General features: G+C 39.4%; 2 protein-coding genes across 7 annotated transcripts in view; one reads left to right on the top strand and one right to left on the bottom strand.

Moving 5' to 3' along the window:
* The window catches only part of KCTD9 (potassium channel tetramerization domain containing 9), a 57,378-nt gene extending 36,018 nt beyond the window's left edge, over nt 1–21,360 (bottom strand). The window contains exons 1-6 of the mRNA XM_036855597.1: nt 21,231–21,360; nt 11,217–11,338; nt 8,523–8,566; nt 5,001–5,097; nt 4,340–4,398; nt 4,005–4,133 (exon numbers count right to left, since the gene is read on the bottom strand). Of these exons, the coding sequence (XP_036711492.1) occupies nt 4,005–4,133; nt 4,340–4,398; nt 5,001–5,097; nt 8,523–8,566; nt 11,217–11,338; nt 21,231–21,278 (499 nt within the window). The 5' untranslated portion in view covers nt 21,279–21,360. The remainder of the gene's footprint in view (nt 1–4,004; nt 4,134–4,339; nt 4,399–5,000; nt 5,098–8,522; nt 8,567–11,216; nt 11,339–21,230) is intronic.
* Nucleotides 21,361–22,053: 693 nt separating this feature from the next.
* CDCA2 (cell division cycle associated 2) overlaps nt 22,054–25,459 on the top strand; it is a 50,368-nt gene continuing 46,962 nt past the window's right edge. For 4 of the 6 annotated variants that reach the window (XM_036856817.1, XM_036856816.1, XM_036856815.1 and 1 more), the window contains exons 1-4: nt 22,291–22,495; nt 22,938–23,001; nt 23,126–23,299; nt 24,745–24,890. In XM_036856817.1, coding sequence (XP_036712712.1) covers nt 22,938–23,001; nt 23,126–23,299; nt 24,745–24,890 — 384 coding nt within the window. In that variant the 5' untranslated portion in view covers nt 22,291–22,495. Of the gene's footprint in view, nt 22,165–22,290; nt 22,496–22,937; nt 23,002–23,125; nt 23,300–24,744; nt 24,891–25,459 lie in introns of those variants that run through there. The other 2 variants (XM_036856814.1, XM_036856818.1) reach the window with 2 other exon arrangements.

Raw genomic sequence — 25,459 nt, 5'->3', positions numbered from 1 at the left:
AGAAGGGGGAAAGAGAAGGAGAGGCAGACAGTGGTGGGGGGAACCCTCAAGGACCAGAGGATCGGGGAGGTGTGGAGGGTGTTTCCCCAGACCACTCAGCCCGGGAGACCTGCTGGGGTCCCAGGCCAGGTCCTCCACCCTCTGAGGCCCCCTCTGTGCCACGCTGGTCCTGGGAGTGGAGGGAGGGAGGAGGTGGGAAGGGGAGGAGAGGTGGATGGGGCGAGGGGACCCTCCAGGGCCGGAGGATCAGGGGAAGCAACCCAGGCGTTTCCCCTGCCCACTCAGCTCCAGGAAGCCTGTTGGGCTTCCGGGTCTGGTCCCTTGCCTTCTGGGGCCACCTCTACCCACGTGGGTGCTGTGGACATGGGAGGGAGAAGAAGAGAGGCCAATGGGGAGGGGCCCTCTGGGACTTCCCCTGCCCACTTGGGCTCAGTGAGCATGCTGGGGTCCTGGACCTGGTCGTCTGCCCTCCAGGGCCAGAGGCACTCCTGGGCCCCTCCTGCTGTGTTGAGTCTAAGACCCTGCCCCAGGGCCTTTTCTGGCCCTGTGGGTCCTAAGCATAGGTCCCGTCCACCACCTAAACCCCACCCCTACCTAAGCCCCGCCCCCCACAGCCAAGGCCTTTTCTGGCTTCCCCCCCCCCCTTTATTACTACTGTGGTTCTGTTTTACCTTCCAGTTGTTGTTTCATCTATATTTTTATTTTTTTATTCTTTCTAAGATAGCTGTTAGTTTTCTCATCTTATTATTTACTCTTTCTTACTGTTCTGTTCCTTTTTTTCTTTTGTCTTTTTGGCACCTCGCATGGTTTGCAAGATCTTGGTTCACGAGCTGGGGGTCGGGCCAGAGTTCCTGCAGTGGGAGCTCTGAGTCTGAACCACTGGACTAACAGAGAACCTCAGACCCCAGGGAATATTCATAGGAGTGAGGTCTCCCAGAGGTCCTCATCTCGGAACCAAGACTCAGCTTTACCCAACAGACTACAAATGCCAGTGCTGGAAGCCTCAGGCCAAACAACCAGTAAGACGGGAACACACTCCCACCCATCAAAAAAAAACAAAAAACAAAAAACAAAATGAGATGACAAAAAAATTATGTCACAGATGAAGAAGCAAGGTAAAAACCTACAAGACCAAATAAATGAAGAGGAAATAGGCAACCTACCTGAAAAAGAATTCACAGTAATGATAGTAATGAGGATCCAGAATCTCGGAAATAGAATTGGAGGCACAGATTGAGAAAATACAAGAAATGTTTAACAAAGATCTAGAAGAACTAAAGAACAAACAAACAGAGATGAACCATGCAATAACTGAAATGAAAAATACACTAGAAGGAATCAATAACAGAATAACTGAGGCAGAGGAACGAATGAGTGAGCTGGAAGATGGAATGGTGGAAATAACTGCAGAGGAGCAGAATAAAGAAAAAAGAATGAAAAGAATTGAAGACAATATCAGAAACCTCTGGGACAACACTAAACACACCAACATTCAAATTATAGGGCTCCCAGATGAAGAAGAGAAAAAGAAAGGGTCTGAGAAAACATTTGAAGAGATTATAGTTGAAAAATTCCTTAACATGGGAAAGGAAATAGTCACCAAAGTCCAGGAAGTGCAGAGACTCCCATACAGGAAAAACCAGAGAAGAAACACACCAAGACACATATTAATCAAACTAACAAAAATTAAATTCAAAGAAAAAATATTAAAAGCAGCAAGGGAAAAACAAAAAATAACACGCAAAGGAATCCCCATAAGGTTACCAGCTGATTTTTCAGCAGAAACTCTGCAGGCCAGGAAGGAGTGGCAGGATATACTTAAAATGATGAAAGAGAAAAACCTAAAACCAAGATTCCTCTACCTAGCAAGCATCTCATTCAGATTTGATGGAGAAATCAAAAGCTTTACAGACAAGCAAAAGCTAAGAGAATTCAGCACCACCAAACCAGCTTTACAACAAATGCTAAAGAAAATTCTCTAGGTGGAAACACAAGAAAAGAAAAAGACCCACAAAAACAAACCCAAAACAATTGAGAAAATGGTCAAAGGAACATACATATTGATAATAACCTTGAATGTAAATGGATTAAATGCCCAAACCAAAAGACACAGACTGGCTGAATGGATACAAAAACAAGACCCATATATATGCTGTCTACAAGAGATCCATTTCAGACCTAGGGACACATACAGACTGAAAGTGAAGGGATGGAAAAAGATACTCCATGCAAATGGAAATCAAAAGAAAGCCGGAGTAGCAATACTTCTATCAGATATAATAGACTTTAAAATAAAGACTGTTACAAGAGACAAGGAAGGACACTACATAATGATCAAGGGATCAATCCAAGAAGAAGATAAAACAATTATAAATATTTATGCACCCAACATAGGAGCACCTCAATACATAAGACAAATGCTAACAGCCATAAAAGGGGAAATCGACAGTAACACAATAATGGTAGGAGACTTTAACACTCACTCTCACGAATGGACAGATCAATGCAAATGAAAATAAATAAGGAAAAACAAGCTTTAAATGACACAACAGACCGGATAGATTTGATTGCTATCTATAGAGCATTCCACCTGAAAGTGGCAGAATACAGTTTCTTCTCAAGTGCACACGGAACATTCTCCAGGACAGATCACACCTTGGGTCACAAATCAAGCCTAGGAAAATTTAAGAAAATTGAAATCATATCAAGCATCTTTTCTGACCACACGCTATGAGACTGGAAATCAATTACATGAAAAAAACTGTAAAAAACACAAATACATGGAGACTAAACAGTATGCTACTAAATAACCAAGAGATCACTGAAGAAATCCAAGAATAAATAAACAAATGCATAGAAACAAATGACAACAAAAACATGACGACCCAAAACCTATGGGATGCAGCAAAGGCAGTTCTAAGAGGGAAGTTTATAGCAATTCAATCTCACCTAAAGAAAAAAAACCAAACAAACAATCTAACCTTACACCTAAAGCAACTAGAGAAAGAAGAACAAAGAAAACCCAGTCAGTAGAAGGAAAGAAACCATAAAGATCAGAGCAGAAATAAATGAAATATGAAAAAAGAAAACAATAGCAACGATAAATAAAACTAAAAGTTGGTTCTTTGAGAAGATAAATAAAATTGATAAACCCTTAGCCAGACTCATCAAGGAAAAAAAGGGAGAGGATGCAAATCAGTAAAATTAGAAATGAAAAAGGAGAAATCACAACTGACACCGCAGAAATACAAAGGATTGTAAGAGACTACTACAAACAATTATATGCCAACAAAATGGACAACCACAAAGAAATGGACAAATTCTTGGAAAGGTACAATTTTCTAAGACTGAACCAGGAAGAATCAGAAAATATAAACAGACCTATCACAAGTAATGATGAAACTGTAATTAAAAATCTTCCAACGGGGCTTCCCTGGTGGCACAGTGGTTAAGAATCTGCCTGCCAGTGCAGGGGACACAGGTTCAAACCCTGGCCCAGGAAGATTCCACATGCAGCAGAGCAACTAAGCCCATGCGCCACAACTACTGAAGCCTGCATGCCTAGAGCCCGTGCTCCACAATAAGAGAAGCCACTGCAATGAGAAGCCCATGCACCACAACGAAGAGTAACCCCCGCTCGCCGCAACTAGAGAAGGCCCACGTGCAGCAACAAAGACCCAGAGTAGCCAAAAATAAATAAATAAAATAAATAAATTTTTTAAAAAATTATAAAAACAAACAAACAACAAAATCCCTTAGCGTCCTTACTGATGAAATCTAAATCTATTTAGAATCTAAAATCAGAATGTATGGAGTAGATATATACCTGAAAGACTATCTACCTGTGTAGATATATGAGTGTATATTTGCACTCATATGCATGTAAAAACATTTAGTTTTAAAAATGGAAAAGATACTTTTACTTTATGAAAATATACATTACTAAGCAAGTGAAAAGAAAATACAAATCCTAAAAAGTGTGAGGAATTACACTGAAAACTCACCCAACAAATTAATCCCATCGTTTACAATGAGCTGTCCGTGACGCAAGTAGTTCAAAATGGGTTCAAAGTACTCAGGACTTCGGTCAATTAAGAAAGCTCCTCTATGATCTTGCTTATTTCCCCACACACCTGTGGGACCATTAAAATGAAGAAAGCCCCCCATAAACAAAAAACAAAGTTAGAAATTTATAGAAGGAAAATTGCGTAACATACTAGTAAGTTTTTACCCTTGTAAAAATTATTACTGATTCCATTAAAAAGTACAGAAGGACAGGAGTTATAAAGTCAATACAACTACAAACAGATCACAGAAAATGTGATCTCACTGCACTCACCTTTGTCCTTAAACATGTGGGCCAGCATACTGTCAGGTTCTTTATTCACTAAAGTGCTCCTAAGAATTCAGGGAAAAAAACTGATTTCTCCATTTGTCTTTATAAACAAACATATTTAAGTCAAGAGTATACTTGATCCCAGCTGCTCTCTCAAAAAGATGCATGCTATAACCTGGGAGGAGTGATGCTGGGAAACAAAAATGTGCAGTAAGTTGCCATTTATCAAAATCTCTTCTAATCTGGCACTTCCTTTGATTTAAATATTGGTTTCGTTGCCTTTAATTTCAATGCTGATCTATCCTTCTAACAAGCTACTGTATCACAATTTTCTTGATCGAAACTTACATTTTTCTTATGCCTTTAGTATAAGCAGTTGTAGTCTACAAATTTCAATATTGTTAAGTTTTTACTTGTGTTGCATGTATATTACTCAATATTTTAAAAGCATATTCTAAAAACAGTAAATTCATGCTTTTCATGCTTTCTCTGGAATGACTTGTGAACCATTTTCTACTCTTAGAAAAAATTTTCTAAATATTGGCTTCAAATCACATAGTATATTTAAGCAGCACTGGAATATCTTCTAAGGAAATCAGCAAACTGAAGGAGAGAACAAACAGTACATAGTACCCACTCAGCACACACATACACGTGCACCTACCGTGTGGTTGTAAAGTACCGCCCTCCAACATTTAATGTTAGCCAGTCTGTGTGAGATCCTGACAACACTTCCGGTACTTTAGAATCTGTCTGAGGGTCTAGAGACGACATGTAGAAAAAATAAACATTAAGTTGGGGGGGGTTTGGGGAAGATGGCAATAGTATAATTTTTTAAACTAAAACACACACATAAAAGCATGCCAGAGCTACTAGGACAGGAAGCCCTATACCCACAGACAGTATCTAAAACAAAACTAGGTGATAAGGTATCCCGCCAACACTGACAACTAGAAGAGCAGCATGGCGTCAGCATTCTTGATGGAAGAAGCATCCTTGACAGAAACAATAGGGTGTGTGATGATCCTAAGAATTCCAAAGTAACCCATAAATGCTCACTTCAAAACTCGGCAAGTCTACTTGAGAATAGCCGAATGGAAGTGGGAGGGGTGTGCCCACTCCAACCATGGGTGATTCAAGCAGTCTGCAGTAAGATCTGAAGAGGCTGAAAACGAACTCTCAAAACCCACCCAGCCAAAGCTCCCACCTAGGACAAAGTCCCACACTGAGGATAAGATGTTGGGAAAAGAATCCAAGTTGAACAGAACAGAGACAACAGAGACAAAAGGAAAAGGAGTCCAGATAAAAGTCAAAAAAGGTCAAGCAGAACCAAAACATATTAGAAGGTGACTTCCATATTTTTTAATACTTCATAAAAACAACATAAAAGGGACACCTAGAGCCATGAAATTACAAAAACTTTCCTAAGTCAGCTCCCTTCTCAAGTTAAGGAAAACTAATTTCATGTAAAAATGAGCAACAGAAAATCCTATACAAGATTATTAAAAGAATAGGAAGAATTACATCCCTATAGATAATGAAAATGTGCCAGATAATGAAAATGTGCCAGAAAGAAATGGCCACAAAATAGGTAAACTATAATATTCCAAATATGCTAAAAGAAGTATATAATACAAGGTATGAAAAAGCAACATAAACCAGAATCACAAAATTCAGAAATGAGGCAAGAGAACTCAGGAGAGAATTAGAAATAAAAACCATTTCAGAAATGAAGATTAAACTAGAAGAAACACAGGAGTGAAAGAACACCACAGATAATGCCTTAAGGAAAATAAAAATTGAAAAGAGGAAAGCTTTAAAAATCAAGAAGAAATGAAGAAAGAGATGAAAAGGATTTAACAGAAGATTTCAAATATAGAAGACAAGTGTAGAAGATCCAACACATATAGAATAGGAGTCCTGAAAGGAGAAAATCAAAGCATGGTAACAAAATAAATACATAAAGTTCAAGAAAACTTATCTGAAATGAAAAAAAAAAAAAAAAAAAAGATGTGAAACTACATACTGAAAGGGCCCACCACATACCTGAGAGATTCAACCCAGAACAGCTCAGAACACCCAGAAATAGTATACTAAAATTACTGTACTTTAAAGAAAGAGAATAATCCCTTGGGTGAGCTAGGAGAAATTATCACTTATGAAAGATCAGATTTTTTTTTGATACCAAAACTCTATGTCAGAAAAAAATGCAGTAACATATTTAAGATATTTAAAGAAAAATAATGTGAACCAAGGATTTTTTAACAACTTAATTGAGGTATAATTGAAATACAATAAACTACATATCATTAAAGTTTGCAATTTGTTCAGTTCTGACATATGATTTTATGACCAGTCAAACTGTCTTTCAGGTATAGAAGCCACATGCAAGATGTCAGAGAATATAGTTCTCACAAGTTCTTTATAAAGAATCTACTAGAGAACAAGTTTCAGACAACCACTCGAGGCATCAGTTTAAGGACTGGAGGAGTAAAACTAAGTGATGGTTTTAAGGGAGAGAGTATAGTATACACTGGTGTGTGTGTGTATGTGTGTATGTATATAGTACATAATAATAATATTTGACAATGGATAAACAATACGATTATTTTTTAAGTAAGGAAAGAAAGGAATGAGCATATTAAAAAATGTTTAACTGTCTTTAGTAGTCACATTGGCATTCAAAGTATTGGTATTATTATTGAAACTTTTATGTGTATTTTGTGTAGGATGAAGGAAATGAGTAATTATGTGACATTACAACCCCATCACTCCCTACGTCCTTGGAAACCAGGATTACTGATATGCAAGAAAGGAGACATAGATGTAAGATAGAAGATGTTAAATAAAAATATTATAATCCTGATATAAACCAAAGTATTAGTATGGACCCATGAGATATTTTATCTGTTTATATGTTATATGTGATATAAAGCTTTATAACATATAATATTTATTATATATGAATTTTATCCTCTAGCTAGCTATGTATTTCCAACTCTGTTCACCAAAAAGCCTAGTAATCATGACGAACCCAGTAGCAGCGAGCCTCCCCAGCACCCAGGTTGGGTCTTGAAATGACATTTTCCACTAAAAGAAATCAAGGCTTCCAAGGAAAAAAACACTGATTTGGGTTTAGGACAAGAGAAGTATAAGATGAACACTTTGTTATTCCAGATAGTAAGGAAAAGACTAATGGGGTTGTGTTAAAAGAAGAAGGACATGAAGGGATTTCCACTGGCCAAAAGTAAAATAATCTAGGTATCGATAAATGCAGAGGATGAAAACATACCAAATATTTTTAACTCTGAAAGTTTGTAACGATAAAACAAAACCCACTAATCAATCACTTTTTGTTTTGTTGTTTGTATGTATGCAATGAACCAATTAAGTGACCACAGCCTGCCAACCCACTCTGTTAGGCTAATGGATAAGAAAAGATGAGAAAAATTTTTTGTTCAGTCTTAAGGCAGAAACAGAGAATATGCATTTACTTCTAAGTTGCTGTGTGATGATCTTGAGCACTACCTCCACTCACCAAATACAATTATTGTGAAGGCTTAAAGAAATACTTAAATATTCAGGGTGTGATTGTCTGGAACTAAATATATCAAATATTCGTTAAAGAATATTTATTTAAGCCTCAGGCTCTTTCCTTTGAGATATACACAGTATAAGCTTTCTTCGAAACTGAAGGGTAGTGTGTGTGTGTGTGTGTGTGTGTGTGTGTGTGTGTGTGTGTGGTTGCTACCAAGTCACTTTTGACTGATTTGATTTAACTGCTGTGAATGACTGGCAAACATTACTTTTTCAAGCAATATATGCTTAAAAAATATGTAACATAACAGAGATTTTGATAACTACTATCAAAGAGAAAATTTCAAAACAAAAGTTATAGTTCTAAAATCAAAACCACCCTATCATGTCATAATTAATGAATATGTGCACATCCAGAGCCTTTTAACAGCACGTAAAAGATGAGGTATCCATACTAAAATATGATCATCTAATTCAAGTTAGAAATTTACTTTCACACACACCCCCAATGCAGAATCAAGAAAGGTATGAAGAGCTGAATACTGCTATAAGACACCTTGTAATGTTAAGCTTAGTAAAGCCATGTAAAATATTTGCCATTTCATCTTTATTTCGGCAGACAAAATTGGCTTTTAAGGAAGTCACTTACCAATAAATGGTTCTCCTTCACACACAAACAAAACATCATCATCCCTGGGGAAATCAAAATTTAAAAAGCCACCATCAAAATCCAGAAATCACATTAGTTATCTGTTGACTAGAGGAACTATTCCTTAGAATAATGTAGAAGATCCGTTTTGCTATCTATGTGGCAAAGAAGCTGACCAAGTTCCAGTGTTTTTTGTTTAAACCCAGGTTGTTTAAGCCTCTTCCTGCTCCAAAATTCTATGATCTGATGAGAATGGAATGAGGTGAACTAGACACTTGTTTTAAAGAGATAAATCTGCCAAGGGTATGTAAAAACCAAAACCAAAAAAAAAAAAAAAAACCCCAAAACCACTATTGTGGTGGATCACTGATGAGTTAACTCTACTTATTCTATTTTATTAACTTAGTATAATTTAGTTAACTCTAAATATTCTATTTTATTTAGCAAGTTTTCACCAAAGTAGGTCTCTGTGACGTTTATAAAATTCGAAGTGCTTAACCCCCTGACTTAACTGCCTCTGGATTTAAATTCAAAGAAGATCCTGCACATGAAAGTACTTTTGAAATGGAAAAAACAAAACGAAACCCACTATACAAATTATGTGAATTCAGCTTTCTTATCAATTGGAGAATATACTACTGAAGAATGTTATGCTCAAAGGATATGATTAAAGCTATAGCCAACTCTTCTTTTTTCACTTTAATTCTATAACCCTAAATAAATTATTAGGGTTTTTCTGCCACATCATCAGCTGCTTTTGTGCTTTGGAAATGAAAATAAATTTTCATATTAAATCTAAGAAGAATATAATTGGAAATAACTCTGCTGTAAACACTCACCCACTATACTCACCTAAATGTAAATGAATACCCATAATTCAAAAATCTGGATTATCAGTGTATATCCTCCTTCCCTGCTCCACCCCACCGCACAATTAGTATAAATGATCAGAGCTTGTACTGTGAACCACAAATTATTAAACAGGTAGATATAATATAAATATATACTTGTCCTAGCTCTTTTTTAATTGAAGTATAGTTGACACACAATATTATGTTAGTTTCAAGTGTACAACATAGTGATTTGACAATCAAAATACATGAAATGATCACCACGATAAGTCTAGTAACTAACCGTCTGTCACCATACAAAATTATTACGGTGTTACTGACTATATTCTTTGTGCTGCCAATTACATTCCTGTGACTTACCTATTTTATAACTGTAAGTCTGTACCTCTTAAGCCCCTTCACCTATTTCACCCAACCCCGCCAGTCTCCTCCCCTCTGGCAACCAGCAGGTTGAATTCTAAATAGGTAGATATTTTATAGTTCAGAAGGCTTCAGTTATGACCTTCTTCAATTACGACCTATGTTGTAGAAATTTTTATTTCTATAAGAATATAAATTATATTTCTGTAAGACATCACAGGAACACATAGAATTTTTCTTGGAAGCAGAGTCTGTGTTTGTTAAGGAGAAATTTAGGTTGATGTAAATCATTCAATTATCCATAGAAACACATAGAAGCTGGGAGATAGATATTGAAAAACTAAGAAACTCTTCTATTTAGAATTAAAATCTTTATCTTTTAAGTCTATAATCTTTTCTACTTGTTCACCAGGCCAGTTAACTTTTTAAGACTAATATGAAAATTTGTTCGCCTCTTATTAACAAAAATCAACGATTAAATGTATGCCCTGGGTAAGTCATTTAACTTCTCAGATGTTTAGTTTCCTCATTTATAAAACAAAGCGACTAGAAATGTTTAAAGGCAGTATGCTATATTGAAAGGTTATTCTGACCTGGGTTTAAGTGAATATTAAACTTTGTATACTACCACAATTTAGAACATCATTATCTTCACAACATCAATTTTAAAAAACCCACACAGGGACTTCCCTGGCAGTCCAGTGGTTAAGACTCCACGCTTCCAACGCAGGGGGTGTGGGTTCGATCCCTGGTCAGGGAACTAAGATCCCACATGCCTTGCGGCCAAAAAAATAAATTAAAAAGTCCATGCTTTGCCGATTAAATGAGGTAACTTGGGCAAAGCAAACACAACTTAACTGGCACAGAGTCAGTACTTAGTTTGTGTTCCCATTCCATCATCTTTGAGCCCCCTCCTGCTCCAAAATTCTATGATCCCACGAGGATGGAATGAGGTGAACTGGACATTGGTTTTAAAATATGCCTGGCATACTTAAAAAACAAAACCCCAAACAAACAAACCAAAACCACTACTGTGGTGGGTCACTGGTGAGTTAACTCTAGTTAAACTGCTATCTTATTTAGCAAGTTTTCACCAAAGTAGGTCTCTGTAAACGCTTATAAAATTCAAAGCATTCTTAGGAAATGAACTGAACGATAAGCAGTAGCATATAAGAGATCAATTAAGTTTCTAGTATTAAAAATTCATGTCTTATTAGATCTGTTTCTAGTAATGTAGAGATTCCTCATAGCCATATATGAACTCTGCAGAAAGACTATGAGTATATTGGAATGTATTCAGGGTTTTCTATCTGATCAATGCATCGTAAGTGCAAATTACTTAAATTCCAAAGAGCAAATCCTAGGCAATCATTGGCCAAAATCCTGTATTCTTAACAGTGATTAAATACTGCTTAAGGGAAACAGCATAGCACCAAGAAGCTGAGCGCACACTGTAGACAGCTTATAAAAAGGTGAAGGTTACCTGATCAAAGCAATATCATCAATCAGTCCACCTTTCCCATTATACACACTGGTGGCTTTTATGCCGAGTTTATTGCTGGCCACAGAAAGCAAATCAGATAAAGTTCCATATACAGCGACCACCTGTAAACACACCAGATTAATTTGAACAACTTACATAATCAATTTCGTCACTCACAAATTAAAAACCGCCACACTATAAACAGGTCTAAAAAATCAGATTATCACATAAAAAGAGATTTTGAGAGGTTCTTAAAAGTTTCTCTTTTTCTTTTATGACTGAAATATTTACTTAGTGCCTAACACTTCTGAAATCCAAGACTAGAGAAATCGTCTCTATAAACAAACTACAGTCTTACAGTATGTTAAACAGTGCTCCAGTTCTGATACAAAAGAGACCCGCACTTGAATTTAGATTCTGGCATTTTCTAGCTGTCAGCTCAAGACAAATTATTTAACCTCTTTATGCTCCTGTGGCTTTAACTAGAAATGAGGAAAACAGTTACACCTGTATCAGAAGGTTGTCACAGGATGAAATGAGTTAAGGCATGATAAGAGTATCTCAAAGTGCCTGAGACCTATTAAGTCTTTAAGATGTTGCTTTTACATTATTCCTTTCTTAAAGGAATGGTTTATTTTTTTAAACAGGAAAAATTTACTGTTTATTATAACATTTACCATGTCAACTACCATATGAACAGTTAACGACTTCCCACATCATTTAACTTCAATAACTATTTATATACTGTATAAAAGCCAGATTTTGGCTAGCATTCTTAGGTACAGCGTAGACCTGGGTTACAATGAATTGCTCCGTCCTGCTTTAAATCAGGCACAGTCTGACACTTGTGCAACATACATGCAGTTGCTTAGGTAGGGGGTAGAGACTCTGTACATGTAGTGAAATTTTGCTCCAGCCGTAACTGTAACTGTGTATAGTTGTACCATTACCAGTCAGATCTCTGAAAATTATGAATAAAAAAGCGGGTGAGGAGTTGAACCTAAAGCATGAGCAGCCAGCTGACTTCCCACAGGATACTGGATAAAGGTGCCATATGAAATGGAACCGGGGCTAGGCTTGTTCAGTGGTCACTGGAGTACAGCAGACAGTGAATTTTTCGTTAAGTAAATGAAGTGAACAGTCAAGTGTGGAGTGAGTTGTTTGCCAATAGGAGTGTGTAGTGTTTCAACAGCAGAGTACAGAGATTCCAACTCTTTTCTCTTGGATCATGACCTATGAGAAGCGTTGCAAGCTGGGGCATTTTGGGGAACTGTGGTAGGCAAGCAGAGTTTAAAGGGAACTACGTGGATTATTAAAGATAATGCACAACCCAAGTGCTCATAAACATGTGAATGGATAAACAAAATGTGGCATATCCATACAATGGAATATCATTCAGCTCTAAAAAGGAGTACAATTCTGACACATGCTACAACATGCATGAATCTTGAAAACATTATGCTAAGTGAAATTAGCCAGACATAAAAAAAGACAAATATCATGTGATTCCACTTGTATGAGGTACTCAGAACAGGCAAATTATAGAAAGTAGAAGAAAGGTTACCGGGGCAGAAGGGGTAATGGAGAGTTACTGCTTAATGGGTACAGAGTTCCTGTTTGGGAGGATGAAAAAGTTTTGGAAATGAAAAGTGGTGAGGTTCCACACATGAATGTACTTAATGCCAACGAAATGTACACTTAAAATGGCTAAAAGGGTAACTTACATGCTGTGTATATTTTAGCATATGATAAAAAAGATAACAGCACAAAGCACCTGGCAGAGTGTCTTACACCCAGCAGACACCACCATAAATGACTGAAGCTTGAAGAACATGTGTCCCCCGTATTTCCTATCATTTTTCACCTTTGTAACAGAGCCTGGAATTCTAACCGTTATTGCAGATACGAGTTCCAGAGGAGAAAGATTTAGAAAATTCTTAGTATAATAGCAACTATGACAAGAACGCTGTTGTTAGAAAGGAGGATCTTCTTACTCTCCCCTCGCGGTTCCCAGACTGTAAAAGGTGTTTTGCATTTGCTTTGATCAGTCGCTTGGCTCTTTGCTTCTTGTATAGCTTCACATGGTTTTCTTTCACTTGACATTATCCGCTCCTTGCCCTAACATTAACTTTCTCCACCCATTTCTTTTCACTTCTCTCCCTCAAGCATCATGATGAAATGGTTGGAAATTCAATGTATCTCTCTCTATACTATGCTCCTGAATTTAAATATTAGAGCATACCACTTTATCTAACTTATTTTTCAAAAATACATCAAATTAAATTGTTATTCGATTGACTTGATTTTTCCTGTGGGTCAGCTGTTTCCTAATGACAATACAGGCCACCTGCCATGTTCGAAAGCCACGCTGTCCAATTTGGAAGCCACTAGCTACAAGAGGCTATTTAAGTTTTAATGTATTGCTATTAATTAAAATAAAAGTCAGTTCATCAGTTACAATAGTCATATATGAACTGCTCAACAGCCACAATGGCTAGTGGTTACCATACTGCACAGCGCAGATACGGAGTATTTCCTTCCTCACAGAGCGTTCTATTGGACACTGCTGCTTCAAAGAGCAGAATAAAGTCAGGAACAAGGAAACAACTATTTTAATTGTTAGGCTTGACCATGCCATAGCAACTCACAGTAACCAAGTGGTAGAGTCCAACTCAAACCCTGTTGTTTTGTATGGAAGGTTGAGTAGTTACCATCTTTCTTTTCTCCCCATTGAAGTCAAATTTGATTATAAGATTAAAAACAAAAAGTCACACATCACACAGTTTGGCAATTTCAGGGCAATCAACGTACAACAGGTGTTTCCTTGTAGGCTGCAATACTAAGGAGCACATTCTAGATACAAATTGAGTTCATTTTTATTTTATCATCACTTAAATAAGCCCTCACATAGTATTGAACACAGTTTATCATTACCCCAAATATTTTCTAACCTGACTTCCTATCTAGACTGTAAAGGTTTAATAATAAATTTTTAATTTGTAAAAAGTGGTTATTCATTCAGTGAATTTAGGTAACAAATAATCCCTTGTAATGCTGATGGGCAGCACTGAAGTACATCCCTGTACTACCCAAATCTCTAACATCCAGAAAAGAACTGCAGCCAGTTTAAAAAGACGGATCCTCTTAAGTGTCACAGTATCTGGTTTATAGTAGGTCTCTGATAAATGTTTCTTGAATGTCAGATGAAATTTTCATTGCTTTCAGAGTGTTGAACGAGGACATGCCTTTTCTGTGTGTGAGTCAGTTATATTTGTCTTTTCCACTGACATTAAGTTAAAAAAAAAAAACAAAGTACACAGTAGAAATGCAATTCTAAAGTGATGTTCATACAGTTCATATGAGTATGGAAAGTGGCTATCTTTGGATAGAATTAAGGTTCATTAATGAGTTTTTGTTTTGTCCTCCAGATTTGTTACAATGAACTTCTATTATTTATGCAATAAAGGAAAAAAGTTTTAACTTAGGGTTTCCATAGCTCTAGATATTAGATTTACAAATAAGAATTATTTTAGCAGTTGACAAGTAATCTGGTAATGGACAATTTTCTTTAAGTGAAATAACCAAAGGGCCATCAATTAGAGAAAAGAGCACTGAAATTACTGCAAAGAATCTTATAGCACTGAAAATCTGAAAATTTACCTTAAGTTGGGCCAACATACTTTTCATTTGAAAGGCATTTTTAGCATTTGTTTTCAACAAGATCACTTTAGCTGACTCTCTTGAGCATACTAACAAATAACTCACAAATAAAGACTGTAGACATAATATTTTAAATCTCTTTTATATAAACCAATGAGAATATCAGATTTTAAAATGTGATATACCTGTAAAAGATTTTATGTTTGTGAGAAAGTCTCAAACAGACTGGCACATGTACCCTTCACTATATATCAACTCTGCTGGGAAAAAGCAACATTGGAAATCTTGTGTATCATGGATATGAGCTTTAACCGTTATTTACTACGCTTACTTTAAGTCCTCAGAGAGGCCAAGCATTTATAAAATGATCACGCTTACAATGGCTATTTGCTTCACATGTGTTCTACTTCCTAGTGTGGACTTGAAGTTTCCATGCCACTGTGATTATCCATTTTAATAACCTAAGCACTATACTTAGAATGGAAGCATTCTATGGAATAAACTGAGAAGCATGTCTATTAAAGTTTATGGCCAAAAAATAAATACATAAAGTTTATGGCCACTGTGTTATACTACTATTTAACTTAATTCTTTCTAAATTTCAGATCCCACGACAAGTGAAAGCTATCCACCAATTGGGAAAGTAAATGGTACACTGTGCCTACCAGGACAGATCAGTTTAAGGAAGTTTTAATCTGTCTTTAAACACTGTTTTCAAATTGTAATCTATGTTATTCAAATTTAAAAAGTAAAACCTGCACGTGTATTTAAAACATGTTTTTTTAATATGCCCACCATAACTATTACATAATACACAATCGATAAATAATCATTGAATTTATGCAGGCCAATTTACCCAACTGACCCACCAATCACAATAACTAAATGTAGAATCAATTTACTCTGCCTACACTTTTAGTTTAATACATTTAAAAAATTAACATGATTTTATGCCTAAAAAAGATGACTACATCAAGAAGACAAATATTAAAATATTCAAAAATTTTCAAGTCTGACAACAGCAAATGTTGAAGAGGATATGGATCAATGAGAGGGTTAATGCAATGCTGGTGGGATATAAATTACCACAATGACTTTCAAAAACAATTTGGCATTATTTTAAAAAATTAAACATTCACATACCTTAATACCCAATAATTACAACTTCCACATATATCCTAGAGCAGTGGTTCTCAAAAGTGGGGTCTCTAGACCAGCACCATTAGGATCACCTGGAAGTAGATTAGAAATTCAAACTCCTAGCCTCACCCCAGACCTAGTGAATCTAAAGCTCTGGGGAATGAGGCCCAGCAATAGTTGCTCAATTCCTCCAGGTGATTCCAACACATGCTAAAGTTTGCAAACCACTGCCCTAGAAAGATGCTTGCACTTGTGTGCACCAGGATATACAGTAATACTCATGGCAGCACCGTCAATTTCATTGCAAAATATAAAGAAAATAAACAACCCAACTGTCCACTGACAGGAGAATGGATAAATTGTGATAGTATTTGTATATACTTTGTATAATTATTATAAAGCAGTGAAAATGACTAAACTATCAGTATGTGGGACAAAATGGATGAAATCTTAGAAATATTATACTGAATGAAAAACTCACGTCCAAAAAGACTATGTACGATGTGATACCAATTTAGGATATGATATATCCCAAAGCTGACAAAACATATAGTTTACTTATACATACATACGTGGCAAAACTATTTACTGAAAAAGAATTCATGAAATTGGCTGCCTTCATGGGATAAATATAGGAAAGTAGACAAGCACATTAAGTTTTGATAATATGCTATTTCTTGAGCTGTGTGGTAAGTTTACTGATATTCATTATATTATTTTCCTTTTAATTTTTATGCATATTAGTATTCTTTATTGTATCCTTTTATATGTATCAAATACATTTTAAAAACGTTTAAACTTGAAGAGCAGGTTTCTTATTAATGTTTAGATTTCAATAGACAAAGCTTTACATAGATTTCCACCTTTCTTCAACTCAACAAAATGAATTCAACTCTGGAAACTCTGTTAATACCAACAACACATTTCTGACCTAATATCAAAGCCAGAAGAAAACAGGTCCGGGACCAAGACTGTAAACATCAGTACAGAATTAAGATCTATTTCATATCCCACTGTATCTGCAGTGCCTGGCATGGTTCCTCCTCAAAGACGGAACTCAGTCTAAGTGTCGACTGAATGAATGAATAAGGTATACAAAAGGCCTACAACTGGCACAGCACATTATTGAATATTCTCAATTTTAAAAAAAAGCAACTTATGTCCAAGATGCACGGAAACTTTGAATTTACATCGGGTTGCTCAGAAGCCACTCACTACATTCAGAGATCTAAGTTCTCACTTCATATTCCTCGATGCCAACTATTACACAGAATATTAAAAGGAGAACAACGGGAATTCTGAGGCATATGGAGAGAGGATGAAAAGGTTCAAACCCGACTCTTCTGGAGCAACTTAAACAAACTAAAATGTAAAGATCCCATTTTTTTAGAAATGTGGCCTTCAAATGTTTTTCACTACGTACCCCTTAAGTAAAACGTTTTTGGGCATGTGCTCAAACATTTGTATACTTATTTACTTACTTATAAAGTATATACCACTGTCAGGAAGAATATAATTTCCCAAATGATGAGGACTTTTATTGACTTAAGACGATGAGTCAACCAGTAAAAATCCCGTAAATATTTATCATTAAATTTAGTGAACTCCTGCCAAATTCAAAGTTGACTTTATACATTAAAAGAAAAAGAAAAAAAAATCTGAAACTGCCTTTGTGTGCTGGAAAGTATTTTGAAATGTCTTGCTAATTGGGATGACCTCATCCTATTATTGGCTAATATCTCAAAGAACGACATACACTTGGGGAGCAGTTTACTGTTAATAGCAGTTATTAAATAGGACTTCAAATAGTCTTCTTTAAAATTTGGGGCTTTTTGCCCTCTTCTCCGATCTAGAGATCCATTGTTTTTTGTTGGTTTGTTTTGTTTTTTTTAAAGATTGGCATTTTTAATTTATTAATTTATTTATTTATTGGGTTGCGTTGGGTCTTCATTGCTGTGTGCAGGCTTCCTCTAGTTGCAGCGAGCACGGGCTTCTCATTGCAGTGGCTTCTCTTGTTGTGGAGCATGGGCTCTAGGTGCGTGGGCTTCAGTAGTTGTGGCTCGCGGGCTCTAGAGCGCAGGCTCAGTAGTTGTGGCGCACGGGCTTAGTCGCTCCGCGGCATGTGGGATCTTCCCAGCCCAGGGCTCGAACCCGTGTCCCCTGCATTGGCAGGCGGATTCTTAACCCCTTTGTGCCACCACGGAAGTCCCTTTTTTTAAAAAAATCTGATAGTTTATATTAGAAGTGGCAGCCCTGGGTAGGATCCTCTGGGAGGATCCCACATGCCGCGGAGCAACTAGGCCCGTGAGCCACAATTGCTGAGCCTGCGCGTCTGGAGCCTGTGCTCCGCAACAACAGAAGCCGCGATAGTGAGAGGCCCGCGCACCGCGATGAAGAGTGGCCCCCACTTGCCGCAACTAGGGAGAGAGCCCTCGCACAGAAACGAAGACCCAACACAGCCATAAATAAATTAATTTAATTAAATAAATATTTTAAAAAAAGAAGTGGCAGCCCTGCCATTTCTCATGGCTTACTTGTGCTTGCCTAGTTAGTATTGTCTTCGATCTGCATCTTGTTTGAAGGAATCTTGTCAAGCCACTTGGCATTTTGGTGAGGGTTAATTTAGTGAAAACGGTATAATACACATCTTAACCTGGCACATGTAAGCTTCACCACATCACAATATGCCAAAGGGAACCAACTAGTGAAGAAGCAACTGTCAGCTTTTCCCATGTGAACGTCCGGCCTCCTCAGAAGACCTGAGACCAGCTGACATTCTCAGTCAGTCATTAAAAGCACCTGTGTCTTTCCAGATTGGACAAACCAAGTCTTAATATAATTTTATATCTTTAAGTAAAAAATATAAATAAAAGGTATATTTCTTCTTAAACTCTACTGGATCCTCTTGCACGCCCCGTGTGGTGGACCCTCTCACTCTGGAAAGCACTGTTTAGAGAAGGCACAGCCCCCTCTTCAAAACATTTAGTAGTCACACTTATGTTTACTCAGTGTACGGAAAAGTCAGAAGTCTATGATGTAGTCCCCTGCGGTGACTCTGTGTCTTCCTAACCCCAGGCTTCAAGGCCCAGTCTGGCAATCACTGAACAAGCCTTAAGGGAGGGAAACTTATTTGAAAAAGACAGGCATTACTCTTATGGCCAGGAAACAAAAATAGAGGCTAGGTAAACAAGGAGATGATGAAAGTGACACAGACATTCCAACCGGTGGATAGGAAACCAAACTCTATCTCCTTGTAGTGCTTTGTTTCAGCTCCACGAAAAATCATGTCAAGATTATGCCAACCCTGACGAAATACAGTCACTTTATTTATACAGAAAACGCAGGCTGTGATTGTATTATTCCGCTCTCTTTGGTCAAATAAGAGTAATTACAGTATAATTTTTTACATCAGCTTAAGGGAGACGAGAGGAAACACTGACAAGTTTGGCACAGAATATGTTTTCCAGTTAAGCAGCAAGGATTATGGCATGACTTATTTTTAATATTGAATCATACTGGTATTCTCCAGTTTGGGTTTTTATAATCTTTGTAACAAACACATTTAGCTATTTGAGATGAGTTTTTTCCAATTCTCTGAGATTCTCTAGCAAAATATTTTTAAAGCAAATAAAATCAAATCCAAAAACCTAACCTAGTCAAAAGTAAGCAGCTTTCAGAAAAAAGCCACCTTATTGAAAAGATGGCAAGACTAAGCCAGCCAACTTTTGACAAGAACAAAATTCAGTACTTTCAGAAGAAACAGTTAAATATTTATGGCTGGGTCTAAACATCTTGTTTTCCATGCAATAACACAGCAGAGATGTTAAATAAAAGGGTCAGTCAGAGATCTGTTTTTGAGAACGTACTGCAATTGTAACTTTGGATCTACTAAATCTTTCTTCCTGTAACAATATATGTTTTAGATTATGAGTAGTAATCAACAGACAAAACAGGTACAGAAAAAGTTAGTAAGGGTCAGAAATAATGTGAATCTTGGGAAGCCTATTTTGAGGCAGCATTTGTGAAAATTCAAGAACTTGAATTTATGCCAGTTCTGTTTTTATATGAGTATTAAATCTCCAAAGCCAGAAGAACGCAACATTATAGTCAACACACTACAGTGCGGTTCAAATTTTTACAGCACGTTTACTCAAAACTGCAGAGTAGTTGGAAAGCCATTTTTTTAAACCGTGGCACAATTACTCTATTTAAAAATGTAGAGTGTTTCCGAAAGATGCAGGAAGCAAACCATTCTGGCAAATGAAACGGAGCCCAATCTATCTTCATCTCAGATTCACAAGGCTTAATTATTTCTAAATGTCATTTAGCCACACCATAAACGTCTGCCTTGAACAGTCACATTTTCCAAAGAAGCCGAACTTTCCTGGGTGGGGCAAGAGGCTGAGAAGGAACAGGATTCATGTTGGCTTACTGCAGCGTTGGAAAAATATTTAGCACCACACACTCAACAAAGGCCTAACACAGCAAAGAGCAATGTCCAATCAATCCATTTTGCTCTATTGCCCTAGTCCTCTAAGGAACTAAAATACGGCGAAAGACTAAAGAGAGTACAAAAGTTTGGCGGCGGCGGGGCTTGGGGCTCCTAAAGGGGGGGAGGGAGGGGGACCGTCAAGAAAATGTCACCAATTTTCCATCCGTCTTATTGGCCCTAGGATGGGAGAGTGTTTTACTTATCCAGGGAGAGAAAGAGTTGAAATTCTTTTCACCTGATCAACCTTACACGCCTTAGCCGTTACGGCTACTTTCTGGAGCAGACCATTACTCAGCACGAAGGTGGGAACCGGCGCCTTCTGTAGCCAGGGGTGGGGGGCAGCGGGGTCTTGGGGGAAGTGGGAAGAGGAATAGAAGCATCAGGTGACAGCGGCCCTCCCCACGCCCTCCGAGTCCTCTGTTCTCCAGGACCCACACCTGGACTTAGGAACGACTGAGCACAAGCTGACCTGCGCGCTGGTCCCCAGAGCAGCTGGGGAGTCCAAGGGCAGGCTCGGGCTAGGAATCCCGGGGGTGGGGAGGAGGCCGCGGGGACCCGACGTTCGCCTCCTCCTGGACGCCCCCCACCCCGGCGCACGCCCACCTCCCCTCTCCCAGCCCCTCTCCCCAACTTCAGCCCTCTGCCCTGTGCGCCCGCTCCGCACTCCGCTGCCCTCGCCCCCCAGCAGCCGGGCCCGCCTCGCCTCCTCCCGACCCCCTTACCTTTCCATTCTTGGGGCTGCCGTTAAGGAACAGGGTCACCCGCCTCATCGCGCTGCCCCCACTGGGTCCTGAGTGAGTCGCCACCCTCCCACCTGGCTCTCCTCCCACCTTTTTCTTTTCCCGCCCTTCCCCTCCCTCCACCCACTCGGACTCTCCTCCCTTCGCCACCTTCCTTCCCTTACTGACTGACACACACACACACGCGCGCGCACACACACAGGCACGCACTCTCTGTCCCACACCCCAAGGTTGGCGGGTCCTCCTTCCCACCCCGCCCCTGGGCTCCTCAGTCAGCCTGGGGCCCTTCCCCCACCTCTCCCAGACTGACTCTAAGCTCCGCCAATCATCGGGCAGCGCCGGCCAAAATTCAGCCAATCATCGCCCGCACTGGGTGGGCTCTAACTAACCCAGCCCAGGTGGAAGGAGGGAAGAGAGGCTGCAGTCTAGCCGACGGGGAAGGGTTATCAGCCAATCAGAGCTGAACCTGGAGCCGACCGGCGGCTCAAAGCGTTACTGAGCAGGCGCATAGCCAACACCAGGTAGAGCTCATCTGCATACGGAGGCAGGGCTTGAGGGAAGAGGCAGAGCGCTGGAAGTGATCCACAACCAGTCAGAGCCTCCCAACTTTAACCCCTCCCACTCGCTCAACCCACCGAGGAAACGGCTGCGGTCGGGACTGGCTGATTGGGTAAGAGCCAGCCCGTCGTTCTGTCAGGATTGGTTCAATGATTCTTTTCGAAGTTCGCAGCATCCAATCGAAAGGCCTGGGACGGATCCAAACGGCTAACCAAAAGGTTCCTCCGCGAGGCTCTCACGGAAAATAGTTCCCGCGGACACAGGTCAGCGGTGGATCTCTCTGGACAGTGTGTTAACGGCGGCTAGCGGTGGTGTTTCTCCGAGCCCACGAAGCCACTCCTGTTCCTGGGAAGGCGAGGTAGAGGTCTGGGAGAGTTCGGTGCGCGCGCGCACACGTGCGAGTGGCGTGGGCGTAGAGATTCGCAGAGTAACGCCGGGACGCCGAGGAGGCGGGGCCGGCGATTTGAATCGGGCGGCGGGCCGCGGCCGGGCGGAGGGGAGGGTGTAGGTAACGCCGGCTGTGGGGTCTGGGTGTCGGCGGCCGGGGACCAGGTAGCCCCCCGCGGCTGGCTTGGCGGCCGACAGTTACTTTCTCGAGCGAGCCCATCAGGACCAGAGAGCCGAGGTCTAGAAGGCACGACAGCCACGACACTCATCGGCGGAGTGTTCAAAATAAACCCGAGAGCGAGGTAAGGCAAGCGGCCTGGTTGGGATTTCCGAGACAGTAGTGCCGCAGAGCTGTTTCTTCGACGTGTTTCTCAGAAGTGTGTTCTACTGGATCACCCGCGTGCTTTTTAAAATGCAGATTTCTGGGGCCCAGCCAGACCTCCTGAATTAGAATTTTTGGGAATCCGCAAAGCTGCTTCTCCAACAGGGTGCCTAGATGATTCTCATGTTCGCAAAGGTCGAAAAGCCTTGGCTTTATAGTATGGGATCTGCTTTGTTTCATCCCGAACAGCAGTTTCCTCCATTTCTCTTTAATTTGAGCTCCAAAAGTAGTCTCTTGTCATATGTTTTCGTGCCAGTATAGGTTGTATTAGAATTCAGTCTTGAAAGAGGATCTCGATCAAATCACATTAATTTTGGAGGTGGGGTTATTTTTCTTTTTTCTTTCTTCTCTCTCTTTTTTAGATGGATGATAGTTCAAAAGACAGCAAGCCCCTTGAAACCAAGGCGTCTGCTATTAATAACGCTGGTATGTAGTGGCCTGTTGTTTCTTTGTGAAATTTAAGGTTTAGGTGTTTATCTTGATAATGATGTTTAGACATCATTATCTACATATTGTCATACATATCATATCTACATATTGTCTGTTTCAGAAAATACCTCTTTTATTTTGGGAAATGGGAAGCTTGTAACTCCTCACAAGCCTGCAGCTGAAGTGACTCCTAATCGTTGCATGTCAGATGCTTTTCAATCACCTTTGAACTTTTCCACAGTAACTGTGGAGCAATTGGGAATTACACCTGAAAGTTTTGTAAAGAACTCTTCAGGTAAGAGATGTTGTTCTTCTATTGCAGTGCCTTTAAAAGTTGAAAAATTAAACTCTATTTTGTTCACTTACCCTGTCTATCTTATTACTTTATCTAAACTGATTGACTCTCAGACTTGCTGGATCAGGGAGATCAGGGTCCCAGGGCACCCAGCATGATAGTGTTCCTAAGTCACAGCTACGCTCCAGGCCCAAACTGGAAAAGGACATGTTGTGCGAGTCGCTTTTTGACCCGACACATGGGATACAGGAGTGTGTATGCGAAAATGTAATACATTTTATGGTCATGTGTGGTAAAAATGAGAGAAAGTTGAAGGGCAATTAAAATATGACATTGACAGACTGGGGCATGCCTCTTTCAAAATCGCAAACAAAATTGACTCAGGCTTATCTCCTTTATGGAATAGAAATGAAATTCACCTGTGAAGTCTGATTTAGCTGAAGAAACAGATAATGGGAATGGAATTAGAGAACAGAATTTAGAAATGGAGGGTAATGGGGTACTTGGAAGTCAGAGGGCACTAGACTAGTAATACCTGATGGAGACAAGACTGAAGTGGATGCCAACCTGTGTTCCCTTCTCAAGAACATCATTCTTAGACCTTTAAAAAGCTAGACTGGCTGGAATTCAGGGTAGTGTGCTGAAGGTAGACAGGTATCTAAGAGAAACAAATTATTTTGAACAATTGAGGACATGAGAGTGTGTGCCTGGGGGGAGATCGTCCTTGGGGATCAGAAAAAGAGAAGTTTTTAGTCCAAAGCAATCCATTACCAACTCTGTGCAGGAAATAAGAAACAAAAATGAGACCTGTTAATTCAAATATATTCATGCGTTTGTTCCACAACTTTTTTAAATAAATTTATTTATTTCATTTATTTTATTTTTGACTGTGTTCGGTCTTCGTTGCTGCACACGGGCTTTCTCTAGTTGTGGCGAGTGGGGGCTACTCTTCGTTGCGGTGCGCGGGCTTCTCATTGCGGTGGCTTCTCCTGTTGTGAAGCACGGGCTCTAGGTGCGCGGGCTTCAGTAGTTGAGGCTCGCGGGCTCAGTAGTTGTGGCTCACAGTCTCAGTAGTTGTGACACACGGGCTTATTTGCTCCACGGCATGTGGGATCTTCCCGGACCAGGGCTCGAACCCATGTCCCCTGCATTGGCAGGCGGATTCTCAACCACTGTGCCACCAGGGAAGCCCTGTTCCACAACTTTTTGATAAACGCCTCCTATGTGCCAAGCACTGCTCCAGGGGCATGGAATAAATCAATAGACAAAACAAAGGTACCTACCCATCTGATGATGTGTGCACAGTTTTTCCCGTACTTTTCCACTTAGATCTCTGTACCATGCGTTCATCATATTCTCTCTCGGGCTGGTGGACCATGGGTATTCAGGGCATGATTACTGATTGCCTTGTTTTGTTCCAACTTACAAGAGAGTTTTCATTATAGGAAAGTCATCATCCTACCTTAAAAAATCCAGACGACGCTCTACAGTTGGTGTTCGGGGCTCTCCTGAAACAAACCATCTAATTCGTTTCATTGCCCAGCAGCGGAATTTAAAGAATGCTTCTTTGACCAAGAATTCCCCTTGTCAGGTATGGTTTTCTTTTTTAAGTTCTGTCATGAATTCTTCTAGGGGATGTTTTGCTCTGTTAGAAAGCTTTTGTCCAGTGTTGGTACTCTCCAGTGCACCTCATCTGTTTGGGATCTGGAGAGAGAATATTTTCTCTGTGTCTTACAGAGATTGTGCGCTTAGTGTAAATGTTGATGTTGAGCATGGATCTATTAAAGGTTATGAAATCCTGGATAGAAATGGTGTTCTGGAGGCGCTTTCTGTTTTATTTTGCACATTTTTGTCTAGTTCATGTCTGTTTTTCTCTAATGAGGTGAGGCAGTGTTTTCCGACCTTCTTTTAATATTTTGTCTGTAAGTGTCTAATACTTTTGTGACTACTGTGTGTTGGCATGTAGGGGCAAGAGTTCCCCACACCCCCACCAAAATGTATTTGGGATAACCTTGTGGAAAGGAGCGAAGTGTTTGTTGCTGGGGAAGTATTTAGATATTTTTGCAGATTTTTATCAGAATAATACATGCTTCTAAAAAAGTCAAATAGTACAGACTCGCTATGAAAGGCAGTCCCGGGCTTGCCCTTCTTTGGCTCTTT

This window comes from Balaenoptera musculus, chromosome 6 (genome assembly GCF_009873245.2).
Source record: "Balaenoptera musculus isolate JJ_BM4_2016_0621 chromosome 6, mBalMus1.pri.v3, whole genome shotgun sequence".
Classification (NCBI taxonomy): domain Eukaryota; kingdom Metazoa; phylum Chordata; class Mammalia; order Artiodactyla; family Balaenopteridae; genus Balaenoptera; species Balaenoptera musculus.
Note: the sequence above shows the minus strand (reverse complement) of the source record. Positions and strands in the feature narration are given on the sequence as shown.